This window comes from Colletes gigas, unplaced genomic scaffold, assembly GCF_013123115.1.
Source record: "Colletes gigas isolate AHSC1104 unplaced genomic scaffold, ASM1312311v1 Colletes_gigas_Sc00074, whole genome shotgun sequence".
Lineage (NCBI taxonomy): Eukaryota > Metazoa > Arthropoda > Insecta > Hymenoptera > Colletidae > Colletes > Colletes gigas.
The window spans coordinates 37,094-51,875 of NW_025106703.1; the positions used below are offsets into that span (position 1 = coordinate 37,094).

The 14,782-nt window shown below is 37.3% G+C and overlaps 1 protein-coding gene across 1 annotated transcript in view; it reads left to right on the forward strand.

Moving 5' to 3' along the window:
* The window catches only part of LOC122403784, a 28,218-nt gene extending 15,847 nt beyond the window's left edge, over positions 1-12,371 (forward strand). Inside the window, exons 3-4 of the mRNA XM_043407514.1 lie at positions 11,795-11,968; positions 12,161-12,371. Of these exons, the coding sequence (XP_043263449.1) occupies positions 11,795-11,968; positions 12,161-12,371 (385 nt within the window). The remainder of the gene's footprint in view (positions 1-11,794; positions 11,969-12,160) is intronic.
* Positions 12,372-14,782: the final 2,411 nt, after the last annotated feature.

The following is a 14,782-nucleotide window of genomic DNA, read 5'->3' on the forward strand; positions in this document are numbered from 1 at the left end:
TTTTAGGAAAAAGCACCACACCATAAAACAAGTAGTTAGAATTATTAACGATATAAGCCTAAGTCTTAATAAAAATAAAATAAAAATATTATTATTATCAGACATACAGAATGTTTTTGATGAGGTTTAGATATGTAGTCTTATATAAAAGATGATAATGGAAAAATACCCACTCAACTAACTAAAACTAATTCATTCCTATATGCTCAAAAGGAAATTGAAAATAATATATAACAATGCTAGCTCCAACAAAAAGGGATTTGTTTAAGGAACCACAGCTAATTAAAATATATCTTAATGGTATACTAAAATTTTTTGATGATACCACCATATATGCAGAATCTTTTAATGCAATAATTGTAATTATTTTTGCAATACAGCATTAATGCAATAATGTAGCAAAAAAAATACAAATACACATAAATAATCTAGAGAAATGTTACGATAAATGGAAAATAAATATAAACCCAGACAAAACAGAAGTCATAATCTTTAGTAAAAAGAAAAAAACAGTAAAATATTTATGCCAATAATAATATACATATAACACAAATACATCACCAATAAAGAGTGTGAAATACCTTGGGATTCGCCTGGACTGTAAACTAATCTACCAAAACCACATTACAGAAACTCTGAGAAAAACATAACCTGTTTAAAGAACTCTAGAGAAGTCTAAAGACTCTTCCCTCAACTGATTGTGTCAAAATATCCCACCTTGTTCTAAATTTACGATCGCACTGTAGTTCTGCAGGGCTCACACCTGTAGTGCAGAGTAGTGACGATCTTCAGTGAAACATAAATTTAATGAACACATTAAGCTTATCGTACTAATAATTTAAATTTTTCATGAAACGTTCTCACCGCATTTACAACAGCAACGTTTAGCGCCGGGCGATACGCAGCAGTACTGTGGTTTATTAAATCATTATCATATTTATATAATTTTGTGTTTTGATGTTACTTATCCCATGTTTGATCATGAATACATTAAATAGTTTTGAATAAACAGTTGGACCATTATCCGTCACTAGCTTCAAAGATAAATCTTACGTGGAAAAATATTCTTTAAAAGATCAAATCGATGTTTCCGCAGTCATATTTTTAATTTCTTTAATGTTAATCCTTTTAGAGAATACATCAATAATTATTAAATACATTACCCATTCTATTGAATCTGAAAAAATCCGCATGAAGCCGATGATTTGGCCCGTCTGGTCAATTCCACGTGTGCGATGATGATTTCGGTGGATTATTTGCATTTTCTAGACACACCTCACATGTTTCACGCACATTCTCCATCACTCTGTCAATTTCGAGCCACTACATGTATGATTGTACAATGCCCTACATACGCGCGATTCCTATGTGCGAACTATGCATTTGTGTAATAATTCTTTGCTCAGCGAGTCCGAAATTACTATTCTGTGTCCCCACATGACAAAACAGACTTCCCAGATGGCGCGCCGGATGCACACTATGCCAAATCAGAAATCACGCCTACGTGAACTCGTAGTTTCGGAGAGTCGACAAAGCGAAACTATTACTCGCCCTCTTACTCAATTCTCCGAAACTGCCCGAAGTGAGCACGGATTTACTTCGAAACAGTGTAGCCAGATTTGACATAAATGAGTGCATCGACGTCGACACTAGAAACGGCGCACTTCCTTAACGTCTAATGGATTGGTGGGGACAGCAGGCATGCAGGGTGTCCACGCTAAAGTGTGACTTACCTGCTGCGCTGACAATAGGGCCCCGTTAGTGCACCGCTATCGATCACGGCAAGGTCGAACACCCCGACGAAAATAAACTGATGGGACCACAGACGAGGTATATGAATAGACCCAGTGATGCCAGAAAAGCACCGTCGGGTGCACACTCACACATGCTAGATACGCGTACGTGAGCTCGTGGAGTTTCGGAAAGACGACAAAGGCAAACTGACGCATGCCCTCTTTCTCGATTCTCCGAAGCTGCCCGAAGTAATTTCGGACCGCTTCGTGGGAGTCGAGAGAGAAAGGCTCACATTTGCCTTCTCGCTCTTAACAACTGAAATCCGACCTCCAGTCAACGGCATACGATTTGGATTCTCGAGGCGAGATTCTCGACTGCCCAGGCATTTTTACTTTCCGACCTACATATGTAGGCGCACATAAGCAAAGTACCCATAATGAAAAAAAAATGTTGTAAAATTTATTTTACGGAAATACACGTTTTAAGACCTCCTGATCATATTTTAATTATTGAAAAAAAAGAAATTTTTTTTATTCCCATGTATGAGCACACATATGTATATTATTAATACGATTGAGTATAAATAGCTAAATGAATTTAAATGAAACTTTACATTTAAGTTTTATGTTCTCATTTCAAAGTCCGGTTAGACTTTGACTATAATCAGTCCATGGATAATAATGATTATATCTCTTGTTTCATAGTTGTTCCGATCTATGTATAGGCATAATGTATACAAAATCTTTTAAATGTTTCATATAAATCTTAGGACGAATTAAATTTTATATAAAAAAATTATATAAACTTTTTCTCTATCTTCTCTAGAAAAGAAAAAATTAAATGAAATCTTATACATTACATGCTTACTTAAATCGCATTGAAAACGAATACCACAAATGTTTTAGAATAATGTGCAAAATGTGATTACGATTTTCGCTAAGACAAATTGAAAACTCGGTTCTAACAAGGAAAAGTTGGAATGGTACCCGATTTTGGATTAGGTTTTACTTTGAGATATTATTAAAGTTATTCCAGATACTTATCTTCAGAAATAGAAATACATTCAGCAACCAGCGTAGCGTGAATGACAAGGTATTTGCTTGCAAGTTCCGAGCTTCTTCTGCTCTGCAGGTTCAAACCCTGCCAAAACAAATCCTTTTTTTTTATTTTTTTCTATCATATTTTAATCGTACACTAAATGTGACATTATATTTTTGTCTGACCTTCGAATATTTTTTTTTAAGTTGAATTTAACCAATTACATTTAACATATGTTATTTTCAATGTACGAAGTACATGAATCTGGATGGTACTTTTCGTAAAAACAGTGAAAACATAACAATTTCAAGCACCACCTATGTTGGGAATTCCAACACTTAGTAGCGGACCCCTTATTTAGTTAACATTAGTTAAATTACTTGATTAGCAATTTGGCAAGTACCTTAGGGTACAAAGCAAATTGCCGTACTATTAAGCCGTTAAGCACCGTACTTTGGGACCACACCTGCCCCTTGGGACCGCGGACATCCACCCCTGTACCACCCTTAGTGGGCGGGATTTCGAATATCTGAGGACTGGCCCACGAGGGATGGACAGGGGCTTGATTGGATACACAATGTCTCCACCTATTTGGGAATCCGTATATATTCGCGGGGCATAGGACTCTTCAATTAGAACATTTCAGAACAGTTAGAATACCTCAAGAACCGTTGCAAATTAGAATCGAACTAAGGATTAAAATTGAACCAAGAACATTGAAAAACTGTTAACACATATGTACATATTGTAAATAAATTCAAGTATTGATAAATAGTATTGAACTTTCTATTTACTAAATAAAACGGCTCCACGAACCTTGTGGGAGCCTACAACCTACATTTAATGAAAGTTCTGTTTTCACAGAAATTACAAAATTTTGTATTTAACTCTGATGGAAAGGCCGCTTCATTTACATTGATAAAATGTGAACGATTTTCGGATAGTCGTACCTTGTAGCTCGTACTGTTTACCTTATACTTCAGGTAAAAAGGGATATAACTGGGAAAAACAGTTTTATGACATTACCTGCTAACTCATGTTACTGTTCTAAAATGAAACGCTATGTTTTGTACCTTTAAAAATATTCGACTATGTCCTTTTAAAATTTAAGATCCAACCCATACTTTGTATTAAACTGGCAAACGGGATCACCTTTCCTTTGTTTCTAGTTAATTCTATTTAGTTCGTCATAACAAATTGATACGGTTATCTCAAAACAATCGAGGAAAATCATTATTAATTAATTTCTACTATTATTAATTCTACTGTTTTGTTTATGTTATAAAAGTAAGAACTCTTCTTATTGAAAAATGCCACAGCGTGCACAATACTGGTAAAAAGGGGAATCTCATTTTAATTTATTAATTTTCAATCTGAAAGTATTTTGATTTTCAAAAATCGTATTAATAATATACATATGTGCGCTCATACATGGGACTAATAAAAAAAATTTCTTTTTTTTCAATAATTAAAATATGATCAGGGGGTCTTAAAACGTGTATTTCCGTAAAATAAATTTTACAAAATTTTGTTTTCATTATGGGTACTTTGCTTATGTGCGCCTACATACATAGGTCGGAAAGTAAAAATGCCTGGGCAGTCGAGAATCTCGGCTCGAGAATCCAAATCGTATGCCGTTGACGGGAGGTCGGATTTCAGTTGTTAAGAGCGAGAAGGCAAATGTGAGCCTTTCTCTCTCGACTCCCACGAAGCGGTCCGAAATTACTTCGGGCAGCTTCGGAGAATCGAGAAAGAGGGCATGCGTTAGTTTGCCTTTGTCGTCTTTCCGAAACTCCACGAGCTCACGTACGCGTATCTGGCATGTGTGAGTGTGCAACCGACGGTGCTTTTCTGGCATCACTGGGCCACATGCACCCCAAAACTCTGTCATAAATGTATCGTAGACTGAGCGTCCTTCAGTGGCCCTTACCTTTGACTCTCTTAGAAAATACATTGTCGCTAGCGTTTCTGGAAAACAAAAGCCGATCCCCTATTTCGGGGGAATGTCCACGCGTCGCGTCCAACCATTGTTGCCGTGGCGAAATCGACTGTTTTGCCTTCGCCTTCGAAAAAGATTAAGCAAAAGAGTTTCCTTTATTGAAAGAAGAAAAATTTTCCAGTCTTTCATTTTCAGTAGTGGCGGTCTCAACTTCCATTCATTTTCGTATGATTGATTTTTATGAGTTAGCGTCTTTTTAAATTGCTAAACAAAGAGGACAAATAGGGCAGTATTTTAAAATTTTTTCAGATTTAAAATTTAAAATAATATTGAAATTCATTTGGTTGTTCAGACCCAATTGTATTAATAGAATAAATATATGAATGCACGTCCATTAGCATAGTAAAAAAATGTCTTTTTTTTAATAGTTAAAATATGATCAGGGGGTCCTAAAACGTCTATTTCCGTAAAAAAATTTTTGAAATTTTTGTTTCATTATGGTTTTTGCTTATATACGCCTACATAGCTCGGAAAGTCAAAAATGCCTGGGCAGCCGAAAATCTCGGCTCGAGATTATGCGAGAACGAATTTCAGCTATGTTGAGAGCAAGAAGGATTTACTCACATTCGCCGCATTTCTCGAATCCACGAAGCTATACGAAACGCCAGAACTCATATACAAGGTGGCTGGCATTAGTGTGTGTAAGTGGAGGGGCAGTTCCCTTTGGGCACGGGTCTGCCGTCTGATAATACTGCACTGTCTTTTTCAATTCCTCCCATAGTCAACTCACATGTATTTACGCACACACTACAGCTGGCTGCCCATCAATACTAATTCAGTGCCTAGTTTTTCAACTGACCGCCATCCATGAGAAGAGGCCGCTAAAATCACCTCCGAATTTTCAGGTCGGTGTGGTACCGCCTTGTCCCCACGTTTGATCCTCGCGTAGCCCACACCATTCGACTTCAGCGGCACACTCTTACATAGCCGTAGCAATTCCGTATTTTCGAGGGAGATAGTACTATTATTCGTGCATAACTTTTCATGAATGAAAACGTAAATACGGAAACTGTACTGTATTGTTAATAAAAGTCAATTATTTTTCCTTACATATACGGGGTGTTCGGCTACTCCTGGGAAAAATTTTAATACGGGATTTTAGAGGCCAAAATAAGATGAAAATCAAGAATACCAATTTGTTGATGGAGGCTTCGTTAAAAAGTTATTAACATTTAAAATTCTGCCCGCACTGAATTTTTTTCTCGAAAATGCGCAAGATTTCGGGGGTATGTCTATTCACCAAAAATGATTGTAATTGATGCCCGCAATCGAAAATAATTTTTCCAGAACGATTTGAAACTTTTGAATTTAATTGTTAATAACTTTTTAACGAAGCTACAATCGAGAAATTAATATTCTTGATTTTCGTGTTATTTTGGCCTCTAGAATCCCCCATTAAAATTTTTCCCAGGGGTGGTCGTACACCCTGTATATAACGAAATTAAATGTTCTTAATAGACTAAACTTAGAGTCTTATTACAACGATTTCAAATTATCCGCAAATTGTTTTCCAATGTATTGCAAAGATGTAGAATTTAAAATTTGAAAAGGGAAGAGAGTCTTGAAGTGGAAACATGTGGGCTGTCTTGAGAGGATGATAGGCAACAAGGAGTGCTTAAGTCTTAAAGGTCGTGTCTCTATTGAATTTCGAAAAAGTGACCGTAGGCTTGGAAAGTTTATGGTGACAAGGAACCCTTGAAGGCACAGGAAGTTTTCTAATGTTGGAAAGTGCTGCAAGCGGCAGAAGTTTTGCCTGCTTGTACACCCCAAATAACCCTATGAGCAGGTCAACTATTCTGCATTTCTCATTTTACCACATGGCAATAATTTCTCTACACTGGATTCGAGCAAAGAGTGGGAAAAACGTTGCTTTTCCAACGCTTTTTCCAACGACCAACAGTTTCTCCAGAGTAATCTGCCAGTGCGTATCGAGTCTATCCAAAGCGTTTTTTAATTATTTAATTTAAATTCTTTTTTTCTATTATAGTTGTTTAAATATCGCGTTAATTCGTTGCGTATAAGAATAGTAAAATATTATCCGTCACCCGGTATTGTTTTTCTGCGTATGTAACCGACTCGAGACGGTTCGACTCTCGTGTCCGCTACGCAAAAACAAGACAGGTTATAAAAACTGTCACATACGGATTTCTTCGAAACATCACGCGATCCACGAAATTACGCGTGATTTCGAGCTAACGTTTCGGCGCGTGTATAAAGAGAAGGTACGACAATAATAAGTTGGACAAAGACGAATTCAAATTCGTCTACAGCGCCGCTAGTCGGAGATTCGCCCCTCCGAATTCGACTAACCGTGCTGGATCGTCACTCTAAATTTGGAATCGGTAGAGAGCACATGGGCATACGAACCCGCTCCCCCTTAACCACTTGCGCTAAAAAGACGTGCCACGCACGTCGAGATGCTTTTGTCTCAAACCCGCGAGCGACGTGCACACCACGTCGATAGGCATTTATCGCAAAAATGAAAATAACGTGGTGCACACGTCGCCTAGCAACGAGATTGTTTATTTCTCGAGCTACAGCTCTAGAGTGCACGGCGTCGCACAGTAATAGATTTATATTATTTTTTATCATATCAACTCATATTGTAAAATGGAGAATAATAGTGAAATCAGTGATATTGATAATAATAGTGAACTCAGTGATATAGTTTTGACAAGTACAAGGAGAAAACGATTAATTATTACATCCGATACTGATACAGATAGCGACTGCGAGGAAATTGTTTGTCCTGTTGGGAAGCGGCGTAGAATTATAGTATCTGATAGTGAAGAAGAAAGTAGCAGTGAAGAGCGTGAACTTAATTTTACATCTGAAGAATGGATATGGGGAAACAAGGAAAACAATAGCAAAATTTGGCAGTACTCACGGATTCCTGGAATAAATATAGAAATGGCAGAAGAAACCATAGCTTTGCAAATGCTAAACCAAATTTTACCAAAAGACTTTTGGAATATCATTGTTACAGAAACCAATCGTTACGCGAGTCAAACAATAGGAAATACAGCCCGAAAAATAAGACAATCTGAGGAAAATTGGAGGGATACGAATATTGATGAAATTCATGCTTATTTTGCGTTATGCATCTTGATGGCACAAGTGAAAAAGTCGAATGTCCAATCTTATTGGTCAGGAAGAAGTATTATTGAAACTCCCATTTTTCGAAAAACAATGCCATTACGAAAATTTATGCAACTCTCCCATTTTTTACATTTTTCTAATAATGAAGTTGTGGATAAAGATGATCGTTTGTGCAAATTACGAGATATAATCGATTATCTCAATGAGAAATTTACGAGTATGTACACTCCCGAAGAATATGTGTCATTAGACGAATCTCTAATGAAATATACCGGTCGAATGTCATATAAACAGTTCAATCCATCAAAGAGGGCACGTTTTGGAGTCAAATTTTATAAATTGTGCGAGTCTAAATCAGGATATTGTATCAAATTTAAAATATATACAGGTCAAGATACAGTAAAAAATTCAATCACCAGTGCTTCCGAAAATGTTACCATGTTTATGTGCACACCAATATCCAATTTCGGACACACCTTGTTCTTGGATAATTGGTATTCTTCGCCAAATCTGTTTAAAAAATTACAATCCATAAAAACTAATGCCATTGGTACAGTTAGATGTAATAGAAAGAATATGCCGAAAGATCTCGCAACGACAAAGCTGAAACGATCAGAAGCTATTTCAAGATCATGCAAGGGTATTTTAGCTGCAAAGTGGAAAGACAAAAAAGATATATATTTATTATCTACAAAACATAAAAAAATTGAGATGATGGAAGTAGAAAAGAAGAGATGGAAAACTAATAACATCGTTGTAAAGCCCAATATCGTTTTAGAATATAATGATGGCATGGGTGGGGTAGATCTCCAAGATAGCTACTTATCTTCTTTTTCACTTATGAGAAAATACGTGAAAAGTTATAAAAAAATCTTTTTTTACTTAATGGATATTGCACTTTTTAATGCTTATGTTTTATTTTCAAAGAAATTAAATATATCAAAAAGTAAAAAATACACATTTTCCAAATTCCGATTAGATGTGGCGCAACAGATTTTAGAAAGTGTATGTATGCCTGAATACAAAAAACGTGGAAGACTGTCTGCTGGTGACGTACCACTGCGTTTACAATCAAAACATTGGGGCCATTTTCCAAGGAATATTCCACCCACAGAAGCTAAAAAAAATCCCCAAAGAAGATGTAAAGTGTGTAGCAAACATAAAAAACGCAGCGAGACTACTTGGGAGTGCAAGAAATGCCTTGTGGCATTACATATTCCAAAATGTTTCGAAATTTATCATACAAAAGTAGATTATTAATTAATAAAATGTTATTGTTGTCGTGAGTATTCATTTATATCCGTGTAAAGTTCTTTATGTAAGAGCCTACCAATGCGCTGAGTCGCTGCTTAAAGAATTGCACTCGCATACGCGGAGCGGCGTAGATGTGACACTTTATCGCTTGTTATATTGTAGCGCACGGCATCGCAACCGTGAAGTTTATTCGTAGCGCAAGTGGTTAAATTCCAAAACGGCCGACTAGTTCCGAGCTCCTCGAACTATCGGAGAAATTACCAACGTGGTACGGAAGTTAACACGAAAAAACGGATAGGCAATCCATCCGGTAACGTCTTAACTTCCACACACGTTAATTTATTTCAATTAAAATTAGAGTCGGAAGCGCAAGGAAGGTCTCGACGAAAACGGATAGGGAACCCATCCGGTGCCGTCGATACTTCCATAATCGCTTACCTGTTAAAAAGATCAGATCGGAACACGACCTGATTAATTAATTTATTGACTGTAGAATCTCGCAGGTTAAAATCCGAGATTTCGTATTCAGCAGTGGCTACGACCCACCTTAGTCTGAAAAAATCCAAAAGTAAAAGAGAACACGGATCGCTGCAATCAGAGGTCGTGTTTAAGGTATCGAGGTTGACTCTCGTACCTCTCTAGTATATCAAACGGTTCGTAACCCACAATCCAGGGGTGTATAAAATACCCTGGGTGGATTTACCACCTTCTAGTCGAAGTGTGGGACAACTTTCACTCCCAGCTTACGACGAATCGCAGAATACCTCCAAAGATCGCCAGTCTAGTACGGTCACTGTGCGTAGGACGTTAATTCATCAAGCTACGTGGTGTCAGGCCCAATCGTAAGTCGACCCAAGGGCGCCGTTGGCACACCTGCATCACACCGTGCCCGTACGCACGCCATAAGGTGGTAAAAAAGGGCCGAGGAGCGGGTACGGTTGCAGCCTTACAACCTCCACCCGTTACCCTCTCCTACGACAGTCAAAACCTGCAGTCGAGGAAGAAACGAGGTTGAATCTCGTCTTCCCAAAACTGCAATAAGAAGTTTCCCGGTTTAAAGGGAACGCACAACATATACAGTCCACTAGCTTAGCCGCGTAACGCGGCAGCTGAGTTTCCCGCTCCTGAGCGCGACGAGCATAATCAGGAGCGCGTGTACATTAAAACGAGACGGAAAGCGTGACTCACGTTGCCGAATATTTACACATAGTTCCGTCTCTTTTGGTTTCAGAACAGCGTGACACGAGCAGCCGCCAGACGACGGCCAGACGGATCACGCGTCGCCGAACACGGCTGTATCAAATTTAAAGGGCCGATAAAAATAAAAGACGTCGTCGAACTTTCGACGACGTGAAAATCTATATAACGCATGAGAATTACTTTTCCATCCTCCTATTCCCTCGTGATCCGGACCCCCGTTAGACGAGGTTCTCAAATCAGTGTTTGAGCCCTCCACATTCTAACAATAGTAGTGTAGTGTTTTTTACAATTTAGTTTAGTTTAGTTTAGTTTATTATCGTGTTTTTAATTTTAGTTAATTTTTTATATATTTCGTTTTTTACATTTATACGTATTTATTTTTTCTACTTTTTGCATTTATATATATTTATCCATTTTTACTTTTTGCATTTTTTACATATTTATCGTTTTTACTTTTTGTCTTTATACATATTTATCCTTTTTTACTTTTTGCATTTTTTACATTTTTATTTATTCAATATTAGTTTTATAGTTTTACTTTTTATTAAATTAAATATTTAATAAACGAAATGAAATCTCGAAAGAGGGGCCAAACCGTCCATAGTGAGGCCCGAAACATTATTCGGCATGTAATCCGAAAGTGTGACGAAGAAGCAAATAAAGGGCAATATCTGCATGCCGTGAAGCAAGCCAATGCGCGTATTGCGGACTATACCGGTGTTTCCGTATCAACGGTGACGAGGATCCGGAAGGAAGATTCCAAGTCCACAGAAGATAAACATCTTTCATATCCTAGGAAAAAACGTCCGAGAAGTATTGAGAAGAAGTTTCATTGTTCGGAAGAAGATAGGAGTGTCATAAGAAACATAATTTACGATTTTTACGTCGAGAAGAAAATTGTGCCCAGTGGCCCAAAACTATTAGCCGCAATTAGACAACAAATTGAGTTTCCTTGGAAATTAGATACACTTCGGCAATTGTTAAAAAGTATGGGCTTTAAATGGAAGAAAAGCATCAGTATTAGGAAAGTCCTAATAGAACGGCCCCAAATTGTTGCCTGGAGAGGCAAATATTTAAAAGCTCTTCAATATTACCGCAATCAGAAGAAAAACATAATTTATATTGATGAAACTTGGGTGGACAATACCCTATCTTTCGGAAAGTGTTGGCAAAGTGAGGACATAATTGGCATTGCGAAAAACACCAGTACATCACATCGTCTTATAATTGTACATGCTGGAGGGAAGGCAGGCTTTGTTAATGGTGCGAAATTAGTATTTAAAGTCCGGTGTGAAACGGGAGATTTTCACGGACAAATGAATGGGGAAAATTTTCAAAGGTATGTATAAATTAACATGAAATTGAATTACATGTGTCTTTAATTAACTTTAATTTCTTAGTTAATTAGATATTTGATAAGTTATCCTACTCACGTTTCACACTTGTTCTTAATACAAAAATTGTTAACAGATGGATTCAAGAAAAATTAATACCGAACATTCCCGAAGAAACCATTATTGTAATGGATAATGCACCTTATCACTCGGTGCAAATAAACAAGCCTCCTTCCAAATATGCAACAAAGCCGAAAATGATCGAATGGCTAACTAAAAATAATATTCCGTTCGCTGAAAGCATGCGACGGTATGAATTACATGAATTAATCGAACAAAATAAATCGAAAGAAAAAACATACAAAATTGATGAAATTTTGAAAGCAAATGGGCATATAATATTAAGATTGCCGCCCTATATGTGTGAGCTCAACCCTATTGAGCTGATTTGGGCACAAGTAAAACGTAAAATAAGGTAAAATAATCCCTCTACATTATCCAGTGCCGAATTATCTGAACTAACAGATGATGCTCTAACTTCTATAACAGCCGAAAATTGGAAAAATTGCTGCGAACACGTCGAGAAGCTGGAGAAACAGTATTGGGAGAAGGATAACTTAATAGATGACATGATGGCAGATTTGACAATCGCAGATAGCAATTCTGAAGCAGAAAGCACAAGTGGAAGCAGTCTTTCAGAAGATACGGAATAAGTAAGTAACACCCTGATATTTATGTATAAGTAATTGTAAATAAGTGTATTAAGAAACATAATGATATTTTTATTTGCTTTGTAGATAGAACGCTATAATCCGAGCCTACGCCCATGGTTTAAAATCCACCGCAACGCAGACGTCGTCTCATCTCACTTTGTCTCCAAGCGTCTTTGTCAGGCGACACGATTAGTGTGTGTGACCGCGTCGACTAATAGCGCGCGACGATCTAGAATGCGTGTGCATGAGGTGTGGCTTAGCGACAGTGACCAATCGTACCCGCATACTTTTGCCTCGTCTTCATCTCATCGGCCTACGGTACACGTTCCGCAATTAGGCAGACATAAACTTAACTCGAGAGCGAGAGAATGTGTGTTCGTAGGATACTCAACCCAAACAAGAGGTTATCGACTGTGGGATCCTACCAAGAACGATGTAATACATTCAAAACACGTAGAATTTATAGAAGGAGTAAATGGGTATGAATATATTAATAATAAAAGGACGTATGAAATTCCATATATTGAGGAGAGTATGACGATAAATGCTACAAAAACCATTGATGTAAAATCGAACATAGATGAAACCGAGGACGAGGAGGTAGATAGCTTAGGTATTTCTGATACACCAGTGGTAAGAGTAGACGATATGAGAGCCGATATAAACAGGGAAAAGAATAATTCCAAAGGTGGGGAGAATAAAATAATTAAAGGTAAGAAAGTGATAAGAAATCCATGGGGTTGCAAGGGTAAACCTAAGAATATAGAGATTAACTTGACAGAAATAGAAGAACCAACGACGTTTGAAGAAGCAATAAATTCGCCTCAATCAGAGAAATGGAAATCCGCTATGGACGAGGAATTGCGTAGCTTAAAGAGTAGAAATGCATGGAAAATAGTAGACAGGCTCGAACACATGAAATGTATCGGTAGTAAATGGATATATAAAGCTAAAACTGATCCATCCAGTAAAGTAGTTAGGTATAGAGCAAGGTTAGTTGCGCAAGGCTTCAGTCAAAAGAAAAATATGGATTACTTCGAATCGTATGCTCCTGTTGCCAACTTGAGCACTATTAGGCGATGTCGGTATGTTATGGTTGGGTTGTGCATCATTTAGATATTAAGTGCGCATACCTATATGGGGATCTATCTGAAGAGATTTATATGAAATTACCGCCAGGAAGCATTGAATCCAAAGATAAAGTCGCTAAGTTAAACAAGTCAATCTACGGATTAAAACAATCCGGACCCGATTGGAATTATGCCATTGATACATTTTTGATCAAGAACGGGTTTAAAAGATTAAAGACTAATAACTGTACGTATGTATATGAAAACGATACTATTCTAACGATTTACGTAGATGATGTGATATTGTTTAGTAAGAGCGAAGACAAGTTACAACATGTAAAAATGATATTGATGTCTCATTATGAAATAAGAGATTTAGGAATAGCATCCTACTTATTAGGGATAAATATTAGATTCGTAGAAAACAAAATAGAATTGTCTCAAAATCTACATATAGAGAAACTGTTAAATAAGTATAATATGGTAAATTGTAAAGGTGCAAAAACGCCTATGGAACCGGGTGTAAAATTGTCAAGTTATGATTGTAATAGTGAATGCAAGAAATATGAGATGGAAGAAATACCGTATAGACAACTAATAGGATCGCTGTCGTACCTAGCACATGCGACGCGACCGGATATAATGTATGCGGTATCGAAATTAGCACAGTTTGTTTCCAATCCAGCCAGAACGCACTGGATACAAGCGAAAAGAATACTAAGATATTTGTCTGTTACAAAACAAAATGTTCTAACGTATAGTCCAGGTAACGCTGAGATTGAAATATTTAGCGACGCAGCCTGGGCGAATGATATGGACGATAGACACTCATGCAGCGGATTGATAGTATTTTTGGGAAATAATCCAATAAATTGGAGATCGAGCAAACAAAGATGTATAACTACTTCCACTATGGAAGCGGAATATGTTGCTTTAGAGATCGCGGTAAAGGAATCTATGTGGATGAACATGTTGTTCATCGAATTAGATTAAGATTACGTTAAGATATTTGTAAGCTGAAGATCTGTGTCAAAAGTGGGGGAATGATGGAGTTTGCCATAGATGGCACTAGCGTCATTAGAGCGTGCACGCGACACGCTGGGGCTACGGGCCCACGCGCTCTCGAATGTGTCATAGTAGGGAGAACTTATTGCCAATAGGGAAACTTTTAGAGGAGGCCCAGGAAACGCGTCACAAGGATTTCAAACGCATCAAATATAGTAACACACGAAAAATTTAAGATTATGCACAAATGAAAATATTTTACATCGACTACTTTTGACATTCGATCCATGCATATCCAGTATTAGAATAAAATCATACCGTAAAAAAGTTAGGCCA